This window comes from Phalacrocorax carbo, chromosome 25, assembly GCF_963921805.1.
Source record: "Phalacrocorax carbo chromosome 25, bPhaCar2.1, whole genome shotgun sequence".
NCBI lineage: Eukaryota > Metazoa > Chordata > Aves > Suliformes > Phalacrocoracidae > Phalacrocorax > Phalacrocorax carbo.
Window position 1 is genome coordinate 1,677,562 of NC_087537.1, and position 21,135 is coordinate 1,698,696.

At 46.2% G+C, this 21,135-nt stretch overlaps 2 protein-coding genes across 5 annotated transcripts in view; one reads left to right on the forward strand and one right to left on the reverse strand.

The window, feature by feature from the left end:
* Nucleotides 1-604: 604 nt before the first annotated feature.
* On the reverse strand, nucleotides 605-8,693 carry ZPBP2 (zona pellucida binding protein 2). 2 transcript variants are annotated; one of them, XM_064473079.1, is made up of 7 exons: nucleotides 8,332-8,693; nucleotides 5,531-5,656; nucleotides 4,804-4,965; nucleotides 3,714-3,932; nucleotides 2,467-2,534; nucleotides 1,695-1,872; nucleotides 605-1,200 (listed from the first exon to the last, which is right to left on the reverse strand). In XM_064473079.1, the coding sequence occupies exons 2-7, from the start codon at nucleotides 5,607-5,609 to the stop codon at nucleotides 1,103-1,105; spliced, it is 804 nt and encodes a 267-aa protein (XP_064329149.1). In that variant the 5' UTR covers nucleotides 5,610-5,656; nucleotides 8,332-8,693; the 3' UTR covers nucleotides 605-1,102. The 2 variants fall into 2 exon arrangements, with proteins under 2 accessions (XP_064329149.1, XP_064329148.1); XM_064473078.1 differs by having other exon boundaries at nucleotides 2,467-2,552.
* Nucleotides 8,694-13,083: 4,390 nt separating this feature from the next.
* The window catches only part of IKZF3 (IKAROS family zinc finger 3), a 36,126-nt gene continuing 28,074 nt past the window's right edge, over nucleotides 13,084-21,135 (forward strand). For all 3 annotated transcript variants that reach the window (XM_064473170.1, XM_064473171.1, XM_064473172.1), the window contains exons 1-3: nucleotides 13,084-13,200; nucleotides 18,452-18,505; nucleotides 19,773-19,883. In XM_064473170.1, coding sequence (XP_064329240.1) covers nucleotides 13,089-13,200; nucleotides 18,452-18,505; nucleotides 19,773-19,883 — 277 coding nt within the window. In that variant the 5' untranslated portion in view covers nucleotides 13,084-13,088. The remainder of the gene's footprint in view (nucleotides 13,201-18,451; nucleotides 18,506-19,772; nucleotides 19,884-21,135) is intronic.

The following is a 21,135-nucleotide window of genomic DNA, read 5'->3' on the forward strand; positions in this document are numbered from 1 at the left end:
TAGCGCTTTACGAGCAAAATGATCAGTTGCTGCAGATCCAGCAGGTCTCCCTCAAAAGCAGGTCGGAGTCAGTTCTTTCCTGGGAAGAAAACTTTCCCATTATCTCAGTGCTCTGGCAATCTGCATCTTGACTTGTTGCTCATCCGGTAAACTTGAGAGGAATTTACAGCTGGTGTAAGCGGATCATCTGCTCACGCACCACAGCACCTGGGGCCGGCAGAGCTCTGCCGCGGGGATTTCGTGCAGCTGAAGGAAAGGATGCAGCAGCAAGCAGGCGGAGGAGGCTCAGCAGCCTCCCCGCTTCCCTCCCTGGGACAGACCTGCTTCTTTCTGGGGAGCAGCGGGCCAGGAGAGAGACCTAAAAGCTGGGTCCTTAATTCTCCTGACTGCTGGGCTGCAGAATTTTGTTATTAACCCTCGCTCATGTCTCGGAGAGCCGATTTCACTTGCTCTGCTGTGTCTGTCAGCAGAGCTCCCGCTGGTGGTGGCAGCGACACAGAGAGCCCTCAGCGGGCCAGGGTCCCTCACCCGGTGCGTCGTGCAGCTCTGCACGCAGGCTGGAGTACTTCAGACACAGAGAAAGCAGTGGGGGAAAAACAAAGGGAAGGGCATTTAATGCTTTAAATCACAAGGATTAAATACTTCTATTAGTATCTGTTAGAAATTGCTCATAGAGATTCTGGCGTATGTCACTGTGGCACATAATTCCGCTACGTCTGTCTGCCAGCTTCCCCTACAGCGTTTATAGCTCCTTCTCTGAGCAAACTGTGGCACGAAGCTGTGGCGTGGCTGGTGTCACCACCAAGAAACGGACTCTGTGCACAAACGGCCACACAACAAACATCCCTTTTGTTTTTTCACGGAATTACTTTACCTTGTGTAAACACTTCATTTCATGCATCGTTTTTTAACAGTCTAAATGTTCCCTGAGTACAGGAAATGTAGGGGTGCGGGAACGGCGGTGTTTTGTCATTGTCAAAATGTTCAAAATAGTCCAGAACTGAACGTAGGATTCCAGAATCGGTAGCTAAAAAAAAAGACGTCACAAAACCAAACATGCTTTCACAGCTGCTCTTCGGCTTCCCAGTTTGTTGCCAGTTTATTAGCAAGATCTCGCTCCGTACTCTTTGACTCGAGGCCGCGCGCAGATCTGGCAGGTCACGTCGCTGTTGGGACTGTAAGTTCCGGGATCACAAACCACTGCGAAGAGAACAGTCAGCATTTCAGCCAGCTCCCCCCGCCTCGGCCAGGGCCAGGGCTGTCAGGCAGCACTGGTGCCTTCCCGACACTGGAGGAGACACCTCGTCCTTCCCAAGCTTGCCAGAACCAGCACTAGGTGTGGCTGGCAAAAGATCGCTTAAAACCACTGTTTTCTAGCAGCGCTGCCGTTAAGGTGATTTTCTTATTCACCCTGTTCCGAGCACGGTTGCTCACCGGTGACCTGGAAGAAAAAAAACCCACTTCACCGCTTCCACTTACTCTGTTTGGAAATACAGTTCCCCCTGCGAGCGCGCTAATGAACGCTGCCGGCTTGTTTTCTGTTCCTGTCAGGTTTTTAAACCTGCGATGTGAATGTCTTTCCAAAAGATGAATGGAAATATTACTTTTGACACTGACATTTACCAAAAACTCTTCAGAGAAACCCGTGATCGGCGCTAACAACCTATATTTAAATCAATGTATTTTATATTTACCGCAGCAACTAGCGCAGTTCTTGTGGGTGATGTCGTTTTTCCCAAAGCCTGGTCGACAACTGTCAACGTGAGTAACTGAGAAGCTGTTGTCCACGTAGTGTATTGTAGGAACGGTTTGAAACTCGTGCTTCAAAGCGTATGTCTGTTTACTGAAAAACTCCCCAATACGATCTCTTGCCTAAAATTCAGAAACATTGGAAGAATAAAAAATAGTCAATTGTGTTTTCTTGATTTTTAAAAAATATCAGTAAATACTTTTCAGTCCTGATTTCCCCCCCACCCACTGACCTCCTTAACTGGGAGCCTTCCTTTGGCTTCAGGGGGCCTGGGGTCAGCCCCAGGACGCAACCTGATGGCATGTTTTAACATTAAGAAGCCAGAGAGAACAGGTTTTAGAAATCAGCTACAGTAGATTTACTCTAAATTGTATTTGATTTACCAAATCATAAACCAAAGATTTGGTTTAGAGAACTGGAAGTTCAGCATACTAATATAAATACTAATGTTCATAATCCTTTATTCTTAGAAGTAAATATAAAGAAAATAATGAGCCCGACCTATTTTTTTTTTTAAGTGTTTGTATCAATTTGGCTTTTAAAACTAATTTTCCCTCCTGAACTGAATTATTTGAGATCCATGAATTGTCATTTACACTTATTAATGCCATAAAAGCTGGGTGAAGCTGGATTTACTACCAGTCAAATCCGTGGCTGCTAAGGCAGAGATTTGGGTTAAATACACAGAGGAGACACAAGGGTGGCTGACACGGAACCTCTTGAACTTTGATGTTTGTCACGTCTTCACAATCGTAAGGAACCTGGTGGCAAACGTCCTCCCATCCTGGTGCAAAAGGATTTACTATGAGTGGGGGGGAAAAGAGACATGTACGTGTGTTGAAGAATATATTACAGTGAACTCAAAGCCTCAAGCAGGTTCATTTCAGAAAACATCATCAAATAAAATGCGTTACTGCCTTTAGCATCTTACGGCACTCGCTCCTTCGTATCGTAGCCTCTTAACTTGCTGCTAATTTGTGAAGAACTGTGGTTTGTTTTTCTTTCACCTGTCGCTGTCTGCAGTCAAGATCATGTTTTGCAACTGTTCTTTTGATCGGCTGCATTCGAATGTTGAAAAATGAGTGACCGATAATAGGGGAAAAACCAGATTTGGTGGTTTCTGTCAAGTTACTTAAATGGCTTTGTTGCAGTAAGAGTCAGATGTCAACCAAGAACATACTGGGGGGAAAAATATTGCTAAGCTGACAGGAAGAATGGAACTGAATTCTTGCACAGTACCCCTGGGTTACAGAAAGGGCTGAAGTTTCATGCAAGCTTAACTTCGGGTCCTCAGTTTGTTTCTTGCCTTTACTGAGGGTAAAATGGCCACAAAACCATTCCATAACCTGTTGGACGGTCCCTCCTGGCATGTGATGAGAACAGGTACAGGAGCGAACGTGGTCAAAGCATTAATGAACAACTTCCTTTCCTCAGAGATAAAACATCTCTAAATTAGGGCAGCCATCAGGGTTGATTTAACCTGTTTTGCTAGGCAAGACAGCCACATCGGTATTACCGTCAGGGAACTGTGAGGCTCTTGCTTTTAACCTCTGAGCAGTTTCCTAGAACCAAGCAAAACCACAGAGGTCACAGGCTTATTAAAAATCAAATAATGAAAACAAAATATGACCATTTTCCTTTTTTTTTTTAAAAAAAAACAAACCACAAAAATTAGCCATGGCATCTTCTCAGCTCTCTCCTTTCAACAACCCGTCCAAACCGCGCACCTTAAGGTTTTTCGCTCAGGTTGCAAGACGGGCAATACTACAAATTCAATATATAAACTGCATTTTAGCTCCATCTGTGGGCTAGTCAGAAAAAATACAGGGACTCCAAAAGAAAGCAGGGAAACAACTTCTGAAGGTACACTTGACTCTAATGTATTTCAGATGATGTTTATAGTGCTCCCAGGTTGTTTATAAAAATAAATGATCCCTCCCAAACAAACACCGAAACCTGTTACCTTGAAAACTAACAAATAGCTCATGCAGGAGGCCTTGTTTTGGTGTCTTGACAGAGTGGCATTTGCAGGACGGCTCTATGATGTGACACATCAGATCGGAGATGATGTTGTTCAAGATCTTCTTTAGTTCCTCAAAGAACTGGCCGTTGGCGGCTAGCTCGCATTCCTTCGTTGCAAAGCGAACAAAAACCTGATATGCATGGTCAGCTTCTCTGTACGCTTCAAGACAATAGTTTGTGTGTGAGTTCTGCAGCGCAATCACAGATTGAATCTTATACAGAGCTTTATCGTCTGTATCTGTGTACTTTGTATCTGAAATACGGGCTCTTATTCAGAAGTAAACAAATAAATAAGGCTTACTCATTAACCATAACAGAACAAATTTATCCTTGCCAGAGCTGACTCAAATAGTAAGAGACAGTTCAGTTTGAAATGTACAGGAACTTGCGCGTATGCTACCAGGCTCTGCTCCCAAATATTAAAACAAAAAAGGGGGCAAATAATAGAATAACACAGAACTAGCATGTCTACAAAGCTGTGTAACTGAAATGGATTATGCAAAACATCCCATGCGATTGTTTTTCATTATCTTAAAAATTAGTGTTTCTCAAGCAGTTTTGGAAGTGTTGCTTTGGGGGTGGGGAGGTGACTTTGCCGAGCGGCGGTTGCAATGGCAGAAGGCGGCTCGAGCGTGCTGCCCCTGCAGTTGTGGCAGAGGGCTTGTTCCGCACCGGCGTACGTTCGGTTTGGTAATCTCTCTCTCGTGAGGCTGCACTTGGACACGAGCTTCCTTTTCAGACCTTGTGTATCACTGGAATAATTGTAGTTCACTGTGTTGTTATTAAGGGTAGAGATTATTATATTCTTTGAGTTGCCGTATATTTCTGGCAGCAGTTATTTAAAACTTTTTTCCAAAACTAGGAGAGGGAGGGGATGTATAAAAGTATTTTTAAAATTTATTTTTGACTCTGGAAGAAAATGTTAACTAATTATTTCTTTCTGCCAAGCCTTGCAATAAACATGTGCTTCACAAACCCACCACACTACAAGGGCTACGTGCATTAGCTTACCAGTAAGTTAGCAATCTTACCGTATACCATGAACTTATACACCTCAAACACTTCTCTTTCTTCTTGTGTTGTAGTTTCTATGATTTTGTGAGAAAGAGTGCATGTGTAGGCTCCAGACATCGACTCCTTAAAACCCATCACCATCAGCTTTCCTGTTTCTCTAAGATTCACGTACATTTGCCCTAGAATAAAAACAGGAAATACTTGATTACTGGAAATGTTCGGTTTCTGCTGCTCTGCTCGTTTAGAACATTTGAAGATGAGATCTTGCTCTTATACATAATGACACTGATTCATATGAGTCTGAAACGGTCTAAAATTCATGACCTTTAGGACTTATTGCAAGTTTCCTTCTATCTCAAGACTTTGAAAATTTTAAAGGGAGAAGAGAAGCATAGTCTAATGTCAGAGTTGCTGGAAAAACATGGCACAGGACCACGCGATTATCTGGACCTACCATCCTCTTGCAGGGTGGCATCAACAGAAACAAGGAAAACGTGATTTCACACACAGCAATCTACTTAGCCACTTGTGGTTGACTTTTTCCCTTGTAAACAGAAAACAGAAGGTACTTCTCTGTCTCAGCATATTTTCCTGATTGCCTCCCAGCCCCCCGAGGCAGAGGCTGTTTCTAAGTTTGTGAAAACGTACCATAAAAAGCCTTTTCTATCAGAGACTGGGGGTGGGGGGGGAATGGCTAAGGCAGGCAGAGTGGAAACCCTCTGTAGTCCGAGCAAAGTGACCAACCTTCTAAATTTTTTCCATCTGGACCGATCCACAAATACTTGGGATCTATGACTTCTTCTTGAGAACGAGCCAAATCCATGCACAGTAGAAACGGGCTATTTGTAAACACCTTGACATACACGTTAACTGCAATACAAGGCAATAAGGTAAATGATGTGAAATGTGTATATCGAATGAAATTACCAAGATACTCACTTCAAAAACGTATTTGATGTAACGCCATGTTTATTTTTCATGTCTGGACTAGAAAAGTATAAGGTTAATCTTTTATGTCCGTTTGCTCTTATTAATATCACGGAACTGTCCATTGTGTGGTTGGTGCTGACTGTGCGCAGAGACGCGCGAGTCCCACGCAAACGGCATTGCAGGGTCACAGAAAGCACTGGATTTTGAGCCTTTTGCAGAGCAGGACCCTCGTTTAGATGTTAAATATTCAGAAGTGCTTATAGTAGCACCAGGGGACAAACGTATTTCTAACCCCTTCCCCCCTCGTTACTGTATGTTGCCGGGATCGTATTCCAGAGTCTCCAGCACCGTGTTTAGCTGAGCTTGGCTGTGGCGCTGCCATGTGTAGTGTTGTCTACATAATGATCTCTGTACTTAAAACCCCATTTTAAAAGTCTAGTAAGACCTTAGTGTGTGTGTATATATATAAAGACAAGTTTACCTTCATGTTTGAGATTGCCATAAACATAATTCTTTTCTATTAAATCAACAGAACGTTGCTCTTCCTTAGGTACAGCTCGCACTGTAGGGAAAAGGACTTTGAATATTACAAAGAGAAAGCTAAATGTGTGACTGTTAACCTTTTGTTTTGTCCTAGCAAGTTCCTGTCTCTTGCCTTATGTTTTCTTTCTTCCCACACCCTTTTCTTAAAAACAAGGGCTCCCACTTGCTGCTGACTTGCCAGATTTTGTTGCTTTAGTGCCCAGGTTGCGAATCTGACTTTATATAGCAGGTTCAACCTAGCTGAGCCTTTCTCTTTACAAAAAGCCAATAAAATAATTATAAAATCTAACTAGAAAGCTAAGGCATAGGGGCTGTGGGAGGGTCTTCAAGCATCTGTGAACCTTTGCCTTTTGGGAAACAGTGGGCAGATGTCTAGGCACGAGGGTTTGTTCAAGAGGCCCCAGGAGATGTGAAAATCATTAGAATTTGTGCTTTTTCAGGCCATGGTGGCAGGCTGGGGTAGCCCTGTCCGACCACTGCTGCCCAGGACTTTGGTCTGGAGGGAGAAGGGCACTGCTGGGGCCCACACCCTCCCATCTAACAGGGGCTTTGTCATCATCTGCTGAAGGAAGGTCCTGCAACGCACAACTGCTGTCCACAGGGGGCTGAGAGGTTGTAGAATCATAGTGTCTTTAGTCGGAAGGGACCCCCAAGGGCCATCGAGCCCCACTCCTGTCCCTGCACAGGACAACCCCAAATTCACACCGTGTCTCTGAGGGCCTTGTCCAAGTGCTTCTGGAATATCGCCAGGCTGGTGCCGTGATGCGTCCCTGGGGAGCCTGTTCCAGGGCCCCACCACCCTCTGGGGGAAGGACCTTCTCCTAATGCCCAGCCTCACCCTCCCCTGGCACATCTCCCTGCCGTTCCCTCGGGGCCTGGCGTTGGTCACCAGAGAGCAGAGACCAGCCCTGCCCCTCCTCCTGCCCTTGAAAGGGGGCTGCAGAGTGCCATGAGGCTGCCCTCGGCCCCCTCTGCTCCAGCTGAACAACCCCAGGGACTCCAGCCGCTCCTCGTGCCGTTTCCCCTCTAAACCCTTCCCCAGCTCCATGCCCTCCTCGGGACACTCTCCAGTAGCTTTATACCCTCAGTGTCCTGTGGCGCCCAACGCTGCCCACAGCGCTCGGGGTGAGGCCGCCCCAGCGCGGGGCAGAGCGGGACAATCCCCCCCCTCGCCCGGCTGCGATGCAGGGCTCGGTGCCCCCCAGGGCACGGTGGCCCTCTGGGCTGCCAGGGCACGCTGGTGGCTCGTGTTCAACTTGCCATGGACCAGAGCCCCCAGGTCCCTCCCTGCAGAGCTGCTCCCCAGGCTGGCTGTATGCGGGTGCCCCCGCCTCACACAGCTGCCCCCGAGGAGCCCATGGCCATGGCCCCACCTGCCCCTCCCTCGGTACCTCCAGTCAGGGCACCCAAGCCTGCCACCACCACCACCACCATCACCATCCCCATCCCCGGGGGAACGGCCGCCGCCCCCGCCCTCCCCCGCGCCAACGGCTGCCGCGCGCCGCCAACCGCCCTCTGCGAGGCGGGGCGGGGCGGGGGGAGCGCGCGCTGGCGGCCGCGCGCGCCCGCCGCTTCCCGCCTTTTCCTCCCCGGCGGGGCGGGGGCGCTCCTCGCCTCACCGCAGCGCGTCAGGCCGGGCGGGGGGACCCGGCCCCGCGCTCGCCGCCTCCCCCACCTACACCCGGTGCCTTTTTTTTTTTAAAAAAAAAAAACAACAACGCTATTTAATTATTATTTTTTCCCTTCACAGGCCCGCGGGGTCCGTGGGCCGCTTGGCTAGCGAAGGGCGGCCCCGCACCCCGGCTGCCAGCAGCGCCTCAGCCCCGTGCTTGAGAAACCACCACGTCGCTCTTCCCCAGCACGTCGCGAACTATATTTTTGACTCTTAAGGTGGTGTTTCCAGCTGCGTGGGCAAGGGTAGGAAACTACGGCGGCGAGGAGGAGGGAATAGGCGCGGGCATGGGCTGCGGCCTGCCCGCTCGGTGCACTGAACCTGCCCCGTAACCACAGGGACGGCCGGGTTGGCGTCTCCCAGCTCTGCGTTGCGGGTGCCGAGGGCTTCGGTAACGTACCTGCGCGCTTTGCACCCCAGGGTGTTCTTCGCCTGCAGGTTTCTGGAGCACATCATCACGGGATGTGTACTTTCAGCTTAAAAACAAAAAAAACATTCCTGCCCCTTGCTGTGAGAAAGACTGAAAATAAGAGCCGGGCATATATCCTGTTGGCTTGAAAATAAAGCCGAATGCCACGTTATTACTTCAAGCACTCAGTGGTTTTTTTAAGTCAGTTACATGTTTTGGAAGGCTTGCTTGTGACTTTTAAACTCTTCTAAGTAGAAATATTTTGTTTTTTAGAGTGAGGGTTGTAAAAATAGCCAGGAAACAGCTGAAGAGGGAGAGGATGGTACTTGCGTTAGACCACACCGCCCATCATGAAGCACTCAAGATCAGGAACTGGGGCCAAGCCTGTGGTAATTAGCTAAATCATATTTGTCATGCAGCTCCGGATCAGGCCAGGGTCCGAAAATGATGTATTGGTATTTGCATAACAAATATGGAACTGGCCAACACAGGAATGATCGTTATTTTTGTAGATAGCTGTAAAAACTCTAATTCAACATTTCCATGCAAAAAAGTACTACGGTTTTAAGTTTTCTTTAATAAAGCATGGAGAAAAAAAAAAGTGTGAAAAAGAAGTTATCGAATTATTGATGGAAAATGCTTTTACTCAAGTCTGGTGGTATTTTAAAGTAGTGTCCCTCTCATTTCATGTCTTGCAAAGCTCCTAAATGTGTGCACTGCCTCATTATTTCACTTCTCTCTCTTTGCAGGGAAGCGGCCACACTTTCGTCTTCCTTAGACCAAGATATTAACTCTCAACTGGTCGGTTAAGGTATAAGAACTGTGTCAGGGTTTTCATTTTTAATTTTCTTGAGCTGCTGAACAGTTCATGATTAGGACCACCTCAAAAGATCCCAGCGTTCCCATGTGTTGAATGTTTTCAGTTTTACTCAAAGTTAACATTTCACGCTTACACCGTATAGGCAAAATGATTCAGTTTTTAACGTGTCTGCAATAAACTAGTCATATTTCATCTGAACATCCTCTGTTCCTAAGGATGTTTATACCCTATCGTCGTGCAACTGCCCTACACAGCCCAGGTCCCCAGCTTAAGTATTATAAAATAGTACCTTTACTATAAAGCTTTGTCTGCAGTTTTGGATCTTTATAAACTTAAGCTCCTGGTCTGTGTCTTCAGACAAATGACTCATTCCTTTTCCAGTCTATGCTTTTTCTAAGTTACAGGCTGATAAATTGTCATTACAGATTTGTAAACTCGGGAAGGGGGGGAGGAGGGGGAAGAAGCTGGTTATCTTGAAGAACAGGGTAATGGGGGGGGGGGAGGATTTGATAGGACAAAAAGTGAAGTCGTATCTGTGAATTACTGGGTATTTTTGCTGACAGATAGAAGCTCCGTCAGTAGGAGATGCAAAAAAGGAAGAAAAATCTATTGTAAGCTTGTCGATCGTGGTGTGCATAGGTATTTGATAATTAAAAAGGCAAATATTTTATCCTAAGAAATAAGCAGGGATCTTTCCAGGGGTGCGGGGTCACGTGAATGACCGAAGCAGGGCTCTGGGGAGATGTTACCTGGGATTCAGGACACAGGTTTTGTCCCTAATCTTTAAGGTGGGTGGTGTAAAGCAAGGCTAATGCAAAGGAGGGCCATAGGGGCATTTTTTGAATAGGCTGGCAAACCCAGGCTTTCTTGATATCTGCTGTTGAAATAAAAGCAGAGAGAAGATGCCATGGAGTATCTGATGGTCAGTGTGAGGGAGAGCGAAATTTTAGAGAACAAATCTGGCAGTAAGAGAAAATGGCTGTGAGTAGTCCTGGGATGGAAAACAAAGGGTTTCTGATCATCACACAGCAGACTCCAGGGCTTCCTTAAAATTCATAGGAGCAAGAAACCTTCCTGATTATTAACAGGTTCTGGAAGGGGAATGCAGAGTGGCAGAGAATTGGGCTTGGTTATCCCAGCTATCTTTTTTTAACACTGTGTTTCCAGAATCTTTTTCCAAGTGGTGGAAAAGCATCAATTTAAGAAGCACTTGCTGACACAACACAGAAAGGAAGTAGGAGAATCACATTTCCATGTTGTCTTGTTACCACACACCTGAGCTACAGCAGTTCATACTCACCGTCTTTGGTTTTATGTCCAAGTGATCCGGTCAGATCACAATTTCATTTGCCGCTTTGTTAAATTCTAGATTCTCAAGTTGCCCGAGTGTTGTTACTGATTTCCAGGCGCCTTTGTGGAAAACACATGTAGTAAAGAAATAAAATCCACTAAGTGTCCATCAATCTTCTTACCCCAAAAGATTCATTTCCCAGTTTTAAAATACAGCTGAGTTGCAGGGCCAAAAAACCCCAACGCAACCCAAAAGCACAACGTGATGAAATAAATACTGTAATGAACAGATGCAGCAGCAACCCCGAGGGTCCAGAAGCGCACCTGCCCTAGTCGTGCTGCAGATCATCAGCAAGCCTTCCACCTACAGCATCTCGGGGTGGTTGTTTTCCTCTCTCAGCTGTCTCTCTGGCTCATCAGAGTTCAAAGTTGCAAACGCGAACTCTGTTTCGATGCCAAAGCAGGCCGGGTACGGACTGTTCTGCACCGGTGCTCGGCGCTGATGGGAGGGCTAGGCCAGCTATCACCTTTTTAGGCCTTTTCTTGGTAAATAGCTCTGGGCTTTGGGTGAAGCAAAATGCCGTGCCTAGTGCCTAGCTTGCAGGCGAAGCCAAGACTGCATTGGTCTGGCACAGCTCATGCTTCCTCATGAACTGTAGAAGGTTTCAGGTCGAAAGGGACCCTTAAAGGTCACCTGGTGCCACCCCCTGCCGTGGGCAGGGACATCCTGCACGAGGTCAGGCTGCTTGAAGCCCAGCCAAGCCTTGTGCAGAGCGAGCCTCCTTTTAGATTTCTGTCTTAAATGTACAAAAATGTTCATTTAACCATCCCCGAGTACTATGAGTGAGATTAATTTCTTAAACAATTTTGTGACTTGATTTTCTTCTCACTAGCAACACTACTTCATTAAGAAAAGCAGTTCACTTAACCTAAGTTTTATTTTACTCTTTTCTCAGCCATTTAATGTACGGTCCGAAGAGTGCGATCTGCTAACAAATAATGCAAAGAAAGCGGTGTTTGTTTAACAGTTGAGGCTGCCTTACCATGCTCACACGATGTGCAAACAGAGCTGGGACAAACTGCACACGAAGGAAATTAAGTATGTAGAGAAGTTAACTCTTTCATGCGTGCGGGCATCGCAGCGCACAATTATCACACTGGTTCTAGCAAGGGCTTAGGCTGCTTGGCTCTGCAGCGTAAAACAAAACGAGTCAGAAGTCTGCCAATGTAAAATAGCTCCGTGTTGCCCTGCTAAACTCTGTGTATGAATAGCTATTGTCCCTTGAGTGACCTAACCCAAGTCATCTCAAATGGCTTTCCCGTGCTGTTTGGGGTGTTAGCACTTGCAGCAGGCTTTAACGATGAAGAGCTCCCTAAAATGCCAAGCAGTAGTAGTGTGTAGTGTGATGCGGCTCCCTCGGTCTTGCTGGCACCCCTCTCACATGAGGAGCTGTCAGATGGCTCCCGGCCGCGGCGCTGTGGGAGCTGCAGGGAGAGGGAGCGGGCTGCTCGTCGGACACACTTGCAAGGGGAGAGGTGGGTTGGAGGGAGCTGTTGGACCGGCTGGAGATGCAGTGGGGATCCGTGTGATCCCCTGGCTGACTTGGCCCTGAACACAGGAGCGTGTTGGAGTCCTCGGGCAGCGTTGCTCGTGTGGGGCTGGTTTATCACTCTCCTTGGGCCCCCTCCTGACAGCCCGCCCAAGGCCCTGCTGTGGCTTCTTTGCCTGTGGAGTCACTTCTGGCGGTGGGCAAAGAGCTCATCTCCAACGGGGTGGAGAGGGACATTTTCGCTAAAGCAGTTTCCAGTGTTCTGGCCCTTCAGCACACGGTGCGGGAGAGCAGGGGTGGTCCCGGCTCTGCCACCCCGGGGTTTACCCTCTGCCTGCCCTGTCTTTCAGCCGGCCAGGCACTAGCCGTGGCTCCGCAGCGCGGCCTCGCCTACAGCCTTTGCCAGGCTGCCAGAAGGGAGCGTGGCGCTCGGGCTGGCCTCAGCCCCCCGTTATGGAGACGCTCTTTGCCATTTGTCCTATGAAAAAAGCTGGGGCCTCCTTCAGCCCCCCCAAAACCCACACGCTTTGCCCTCCGCCACCTGTGCCGGTGTCCCCGCCAAGCAGCCATTGCTTAGCGCCAGCAGCGAGCTCCAAGGCAGGCGAGTCACTGGGGGTATGGGGGTACCGGGCATATGGGTGTACCAGGGGTACCTGCGGCATGGAGGTTACTGGGGTACCGGGGGTACAGAGGGTACTGGGGGTATGGGGATACCAGGGTACATGGATACTGGGGTATGGAGGCTACCCAGGTTATGGAGAGTACCATGGGTATGGGGATGCTGGTGTATGGAGGGTACCGGGGGCATGAGGGTACCGGGGATACGGGGGGTACTGGCAGTATAGAGGGTAGCTGGGGCATGGGGGTATGGGGATACTGGGGTAGGGAGGGTATGGGGCTACTGGGGTGCCCGGAGCACGGGGGTACTGGGGCATGGGGGTACCGGCAGTGTGGAGGGTACCCGGGGCATGGGGATACTGGGGTAGGGGGAGGGTACCGGGGCACGGGGGTACCGGGTACCGGGGCGGCTCCGCCCGCCGCCGCCCGGCGCCGCTCTCCGCCCGCCGAGCGCCGCCGGGCCGGGCCGGATGTCGCGGTGCCCGGGGCGGGCGGGAGGCGAGGCCGGTGCTCTCCCGGCGCCGACAGTCCCCGAGCCCGGGCGGGCAGGTGGAGCCGGGAGCCGCGGCCGGAGCATGGAAGGTGAGAAACGACCCCGCTCTTTCCCCGGGCCGGGGCGGCGAGGGGACGGGGGGGGACGGGAGGAAGGCGCTGCCGCGCCCCGTCCCTCCCCGCCGACCCCGCTCGCACCGTGCTCCACCTCCCGATTACTTCCAAGCGGCTCCTTCAGCGCTTTCTGCAGACACTTTGCAGCTTCTGGAGGAGAAATTTAATCGCGTGTTGCAATTAAACAGGAAACGAACGGGGCTTTTTTCCCCCCTCTCTGTTTCATTTCAGAAGCATCACGACACGTATGATAAAGTTGGGTTATAGACCCGGCTTTATCTGCTGTTCGTATTCTAGGTTTTAACGAATTAAAGGGCATGTTGGTTTCTTTTCGCTTGTAAAACGTGCGTGCAACTTCAGAGCCGGCAAAACCCAAGCTGCAAGTTAGTCTTGGGCTAAGGCGTAATCTGCTTTTGAAGAAAAGCAAAATTACCTGCGTTTTTAACAAGCCTGGCAAAGAAGCGTTGGGAAGCAGCGCTCGATTTATCAGTTCAGAGCGGGGATGTTCTCACTAGACGATTTCAACTCATTGCTTTCAGGGCTTGAGTTTAGATTCCGCTGTGGCTCAGTGACATGAGGGTTTTGGTTATGTGAAGTTAGATGCAGATTTCTGTTTAAAAATGCATTCTCCTGAGCTAAAGGTTTTTAAAATGTCTGTATTTAAATATTTACTCTCATAGACTCTGATTCACTTGAGTCCATCGCTGCTTGAGGGATGTAACTAACCTTTTGAAAGAATGGGTCTGGTGACAGTTTGGCACTTAAAAATGCAGCCTCATTTTCTCGGTCAGGTTGGGACCACCGTGTATCTCTCGTGGGAGAAGAAAGCTCTTTAGATATGTCGGTAATTTTGGTCTCTGATTAGCAAATAAGCATGTTTCTGCCACTACAACTGAGATGAGTTGAGAAGTCTCTTTTTTGCATTCCTACTCCTTGTGCACTTGAAGTTAAGGTGCAAATAATGCTTCAGGTTTTAGGTCTGGGTGTGGGGATTATGTGGATCAGCTAATGTGCCTGAGCTTGTTATGTTCGGGATGAAGTTAAGGTAAAAGGCAGTGATATACTGTGTTATCGCTGGATACAGTAACTGCTTGTGCCCCTGTTTTCATGGGTCTTGGGCCAATCTCAGCTCCACTGGAGTTGCTGAGGTCAGAAACTTGCTGCTGAGGACAAAGGGGTAACGCGGTGTCCTTGCTTTTTGTCTGGGCTCAGCGCGAGGAGGCTCAGTACGGTCAGCGACCAGGAAACGGCGCTGGCAAGAGCGGGTGTTTGGGACCGGGCTCTGGGCAGCTGCAGCCTGCGAGCTGCTGGGCTGTATCTCTTCAGGACTGGTTTATTTTTGCAAAGACCACCAGAACTGACCTCGTGCTGCCATTTCCGTGTGCTGTACTGAGATGAACAGCTAGAATTACTAAAAGATATTCTTCTGGTTTCAGCAGGTTGTATGCTACCACGTGAAAAAAACGTTATCCTTCATCACATGTTGCCGATCAGGATTTCTTCCCAAAACGACATGTGCGCTTAAAACGCCCATGTTGTTTCAACCATTACATGGCGCTTAAGAGCAGTGCAGTGTTAGAGACCCTATTATTAAGTGTAAAGAGTTTATTTGGTCCTGGTACCTTCTTCAGAAAGCCAGGGAGACTGTAAATGCCAAAGGCGGCCATTTAGTGGGGAAATTAGATGGGCTTTCTCTCTTTGGTAGCAGGGTTGGAGGTGAAAAACGTGCTGGGGTGGAAGAGGTTGGCTGCTGTACGCGGCAAAGGCACTGGCTCCCCTGCGAGCACTCAGGGATAAGGCTGTGGGAGTCGACCTGTAGGGCAGGGGCCAAGACTGGTGTGGCTTTTATTTCGGCTTACTTGTGCCTCTTAAGGCACCGCAAAGACAAGGAAACGAGCTGTGCTTGCTCCACATGCTGTGACAGAAGGGCTAAGAGCGTATGGGATTTAAAACGATGTCCCCTTCACAATGATGTTTGGTTGAAAAACACAGCTGGTGGTAAAAAGGCAACATTCTGGTTTTCACTTTGGAGGCCAACAGGTAAGATTATAATAATTCGAGATGTTTCGCCCGTTCTGCTGCCTGCAGCTGTGTTGAGGGATATTTGTGGTATCATTTATTTGAAAAAATCTTTTTTTTTTCTTTTTTGGTTAAAATAGAGGTAGGCTGTTTTTTCACTGCTGTTAAGGCCAAACACCAGGATAAAACATCAATACGGTCGTGTATTAAAACGCCATCACACTTTTTTAGCAAGCTATTTGAATATTTTTGCTCACTTTGGCTATTGGCGCAGAGCACGGGATGGCTAAGGATTGGTTTCGAAGGCACACGAATTTTACTTCTGCTTTGTAAGTGAACATCGTGCGTCAGCTGCAACACATGCAAGACAAGCGTCTTCTTTCCATGCACCCTAGTCAGTGGATCTCTTTGAAGTTCGGGAAGACTAACGTGTTCTGTAAGTGATTTCCCGTGTTGTGCTTTTCTGAACATTAGGTAGAAATATGGTCTTATTTGTACAGACTTGGGGATGGAAGCTTCCTAGACCTTCTTGTAGCACACTTATGTGACACAGTGAAGGATATAGCTTAAAATAGTTTACTCGGGAAAGAGACCTGAGGTTAAATATTAAGCGACCACTAAGGCTGTAAAAAAGCTACTTGAGGCTAATATCGTAAAGAAACCAGGTCCTGAGGAGTGGATGTCGGAGGCTTGAAAGTGATACAAGGACTGGGATATTTCTCAACAGAAAAGAGAGACGTTACATGGCGTGTCGTTGTTCTTATCTCTTCAGCAGGATTGTACTGCCCAGCAGCCCCTGGTGGACAGGAACCCCTTGTGCTGAACAAAATGGAGATCAATACACAGAGATGATCTCAAAATTAATTAATGAGCGTTGGGGGGCCGGCTGAGCGGGTCCTGCGGGGCTGCGGCGTGGTTCGGGCGGCACCGCTCTCTAGCAGGTCACCCTGTGGCTGCGGTGCGGAGGTGCTCGGACCAGACGGGCAGCCTGGCTGTTGGGGGTCTTGTGCTGAGCCCAAAAGCTTGCGCTGCTGCGATTTCCCCGACAAGCTGTAGCGATGTATGCATCCTTGGTGGGGTGACTGTGCGCTCGGGAGACGCCCTGGGAGTACAGAGGGTTCTAAACCTATATAGTTATACAGGAATATACACAGAATTACCTGCTTTGAAGCAGCCACCTAGGGGCTCTAAATCTTCATTTCTAGAGCTCCTGGCAGCCCAGGGGAAGGCAGAATTGCTTCAGTTTCCAAGCCACACCTCTCCCCCCACCCAGCAGGCACCCCTTTTGCTTAATCCTGGGGCTTTGACTAGTTCAGTGCTTTGTCACCCAAATGGGGCAACAGCACAGGATTTCTGAATGCAATGAAAATTGAATTCAAGTATTACGGAATAACAGGGATTTCATTGTCTTGCCCAAAGCTTAATTATTTGCACAATTACAAGGGTTTTGTGTAATTTTAAGTATTGATATTATTGCAATGTAAAATTAAAATCAACACTAGAGAGAATTTTGTTCACGTACCGTGTATTTGCTGATGTTTCCCCATCATCACTCATGGTATAAATTGGTCTGTTTGCTTCTTTGTACCTCGCTTTCCCTGGTATGATAAAACGAAACAAAGACAAATTAAGAGCCATAACTATGGAGTTCCTTGATCTTATTTATTTATTTTAAAAATACAGATTTAGTAAATACTTGAACTTTTTTTCATTTAATTCCATGACCAGCTTTAAGACACGAGGCAACGTTCTTAGCTCTAATGAAAGACACTTAACGAAAAGCTTGCATTCGCGCTAAATTTGCATGAAAGGGTAGGAGCTCTGATTTAATTTTGGGATACATTTTATAAGCGCTAATAGCTCTACAGCTTGTCTCCAGTCAGGAGTTACACCCTGAAGAGCTCAGGCCACTGCTGGATGGCTTGAATTATTAATAAGTCCGTCCTTAAATGGGTTGGGTTTTTCCTTGCTGCTCTTTGGTAACAGCTAGTTAAGAGTAATGGGAACTACATGCATAATGTAACTTGCAGGCGCATTATGGAGAAATAAGCTGAATGCTTACGTTTAGGAGACAACAGCAGCAACAATTTAAAAAGGATTTGCTATATAGTTCTAGTGTTGCTTTTTTATTTCTCTGAATTTGCCTTTATTTTCTTGGAGGCATCAGCCCGTCCTCTGTTCATGCAGTTTTTGGATAGCCTCATCTGATAGTAGGCTGCTTTGCCGTAGAGTTAACAGAGCTTTATATTTTGACGTTGCAGAGACCACAAAAATGTTCCATACGCAGTGGTGGTAAAGATAGAGAATTATGGGGTAAATGTCACTAGTGGTTAACACCTCATGGCCACTGCATGTGTATTTCTGTTATGTAACTGCCAGGAATGAATTTTACAAGTCCTGGAGCTATTTTTTTTTAATTTTTTTTTATGTTTAAAGATGATAAAGTATTTTCTGGTATGTAAAAAAAAAAAAAGCTAAAGGAAAGAAAGGAGGAAGGAAGCAGGTAGCTGTGACACTTGAGAAAATCAGCCCTCATATTCATCACATCTCAAGTCAGCGAGGCATTGAGTAAAGACCTATCTGGACAGGTCGGATCTGTGCCTCCAGTTAAACTCGCCAGCCTAAATTTGGGTGCTGGAGTGGGAGATGTAAATACCTGCAGCTTATATCGTCTTCAGAGCCGTCTGCTGCGCGCTCAGCACTTCTGGAAATGTTGTCCTCTCCAATTCTTAAGAATTCCTGACTCTTGATCCCTATCAGAATTTCTAAATGGGAATGAGACCTGCATTCCCTTGAAAACCAAGTAGATCTTGCAAAGGTAACAGGGTTTTCCCTTTTTACTGAAAAGGGCATGTAAAAATATCCCATAATTTGTGCTTTATAGAAATTCACTTCATATAGAGTCACCACTGCTATGCTGTGCTCACAGGGTGCAAGATGAGATGTTAAATCCAAAGTGTAAGTTACTTGGTACTATAATTTTTCTGAAGTTAGAAAATAATCCGTTTTCTGGGTACGTGACACTGCTCAAGATATAGAGAAGTTGTACAACGAAACATAACAATTATTTGGTATTTATTTCTTTGAAAATTTTGCTTTTCCAATTCTTCTTTCAGTCAAGGAAATGGGAATTTAGAAGGCTATAACAACTGTCTCATGAATGGTTCTAAATATTAAACAACTCAGACCACTTTTCTGTCTCTTGCAGATTCACAGGCAGGTATGGACCTAAGTAATTCACAGGAACAGCCCATGGCTGCAGGTACTGTGCTGTTCAAGTAATGTTCTTTCACCTTCTTTTGAAAATTTTTAAGTTTAAATGGAGAAAAATACACAACTTGCATTTTGTTTAGACTCCTAGGACACTGAATTGCACAGTAACAGATACAAAGATGGGAATTAAAGGCAGAAGGTAAATTCTAGAATCAAAATAAGACTGTGGAAGTTCAATATAATATTGGAAGACGATGCTAAAGGGGAAAAAAAACCCTGTGTAGTAAGAAAGGAAAGGTTTTCAGAAGAAAGCTGGAAGTTTTGATTAAGGAAGCAAGAATAATGGGATTCTTTTGGTTGACCATATTTCTGAAAATATGAAAACAAACCTTTTGTGCGAGTTGGACAAGTGTTTTACTTTCTTGTTAATTAAAAAAATAAAACTTTTTTCAGATCCAGTGTAATATTTAGCTTGAGAAGGGTTGGGTTTTTCACTATCCAACTCTTAATAAGTTAAAAAATTTTAACATCAATTTCACAGTGTTGCTGAGACTTTAAAAACTCACAGGATTGTTGAAAGAAAACACTGTCAGGTTTTTTTGAAACAAAATACTGATCTGAAGTCTACAGAACTATGCACAATATTGAGTTAGTCTGTAGTATGGATTGTATGGAGGCTTCGTTTGAAAAACTTCACCCAAATAAATTTCACTATAGTTAAAAATTTGGCTTTATTTTGGAGAAGAGAGGCTTGGATTTCTGGGATGTGCTGCTGCCACAGTGATCAGCAGAAAACTTTCTGATCATATTGATGTTTAAAAAGACATATGTGAAATAAGCAGAGAAGTGCAACTGGGTTCAAAGAGGCTTCCGATTAAACGTGCTTCAGCAGTTTCCTGGCCTGGGGCCAGAATGATTAATATTTTGCCCAAATGAACAAAGTAGAGCTGTGATTCCTCTTCCATGCTCTGAAGAGCTTTCTTGCTTACCTGCTAGCAGCAGTTGTCAGAACACGTATGAGATACAGAGTCACTTATCCATATGGATTTTATTCCCGTTTTCTTGTCATTTGGAACGACCTCCAGAATAGTTAAATCTGAGCAAAAGCTTAAGACTTAGAGGTGTGCGCGCTCTGCGTGAGAGTTTGTGTATGGCTTTGGGAAGCAAATCCATTCAACCCAACCGCAAGTAATGCATCAGCAGGAAAACCCTTGCGGGCATTGTGAGCGATATATTGGGAGTTTGCAGGTACTGCGAGGTGATCACCTGGAAATATTCCTGGAGCACAAAGAGTTAATTATTGGGCTTTTTTTCAGAAGGACAGGAGGTTTTGACAGACCGTAATCTGAACAAATCCCAGGAAATGGAAAGTATGGATAACGCGGAAGATCTGAAGGAGCATAATCAGTCTAATGAAGAAGCAGGAGGTAAAGTGGAGATTGAATTCTGAAAAATAGTAGTTATATTTTGTCTTTTTTTTCCTCCTTATGCTATGGGAGTGATTAGAAAGTTTATTTGGGATCATGGCTCTGGTTTTCCTGCATGCCTGTAGAAGGAATAACAGTATAGTTAGTGTTTCAACACGCTCTAAAGGAGGAGCAACTGTTTTCCATCAGGGAACCTCACGTGCATTTTGTAAAGGTCACTTTTACAGGATCTGTGAAATACGGACAGCAAGATACAAAAGCATGTGCATATGGTGAGCTCTCTTAATGTGTGTTGTAGCACACAAATCCTTAAAAGTAGCCTGCGTATGACAAACGCCTGCGTTAGGACTCCACTTGCCATTAACATTGCTAAGCTACTCTGACAGCTGAAAAATAACTTGGCAATTTTTTTTTTATTTGAAAGAAAGGACAATTTACCTCAAATTTGTAGGACACCTCAGCCCTGTAAAATTTAAAGCTGTAGCGGTAATCTGAACTTTAAACTGTGGGTGAACAGAAGGTTGGTTGGCCTACTGTGTTTAATTTGAACAGTAAACCCTATACAACTCTGAAAGAAGACAGAGGTATGAATAAAATCTTGAACCAATATGTACTATTTTTTATTTAAAGGATCCTACATAAATGCATATGCCTGTGAGTCTTTAAAAACTATAGGCCCTCTTCACTTATTAGCTAAAGCAGCAGCTTCTGGACTCGCCGATCCTACTGGCCCTCAGAGTTCAGGATTTGTGTATGGGTACATGACACAGCTGCAGAGCAAGAGGCTTTGGATTTCTTCCTTGATGTAGAAGCTCATAAACTGAAATCACAGCACTAATAAACATTCCTGCCAGTGAGCTGAGCGTGTTCATTTATGCCAGTTCTCAACCACAAACAGTGAAAAATGCTGCCTGGTAGAGGATGTGGTATACATATACTGGGGAAAAGACACATTGTTTTACCAGTTTCACGTTGCCTTTCAAGTACTGCATGTCCATGGCAGTACAGCAGTGTCAAGACAAATTATGTCTGTGGCTTTGGTTAGTAGTTTTGAGGTAGCGTTTACAAATCACATGAATCAAGTAAAACACTAAAGAATTGTCTCTGTTTTGGTTGCCCAAGTAGCCTTTGTTGTTCCCTGGAACACAAATGTTATTATTTTGGACTAAAAGGAAATGTTCAGAGGTTAAACTTTTGCATTATTAAAGATTAAACTTTTTATATTTATTAACAAAGTACAAACCAACATAAA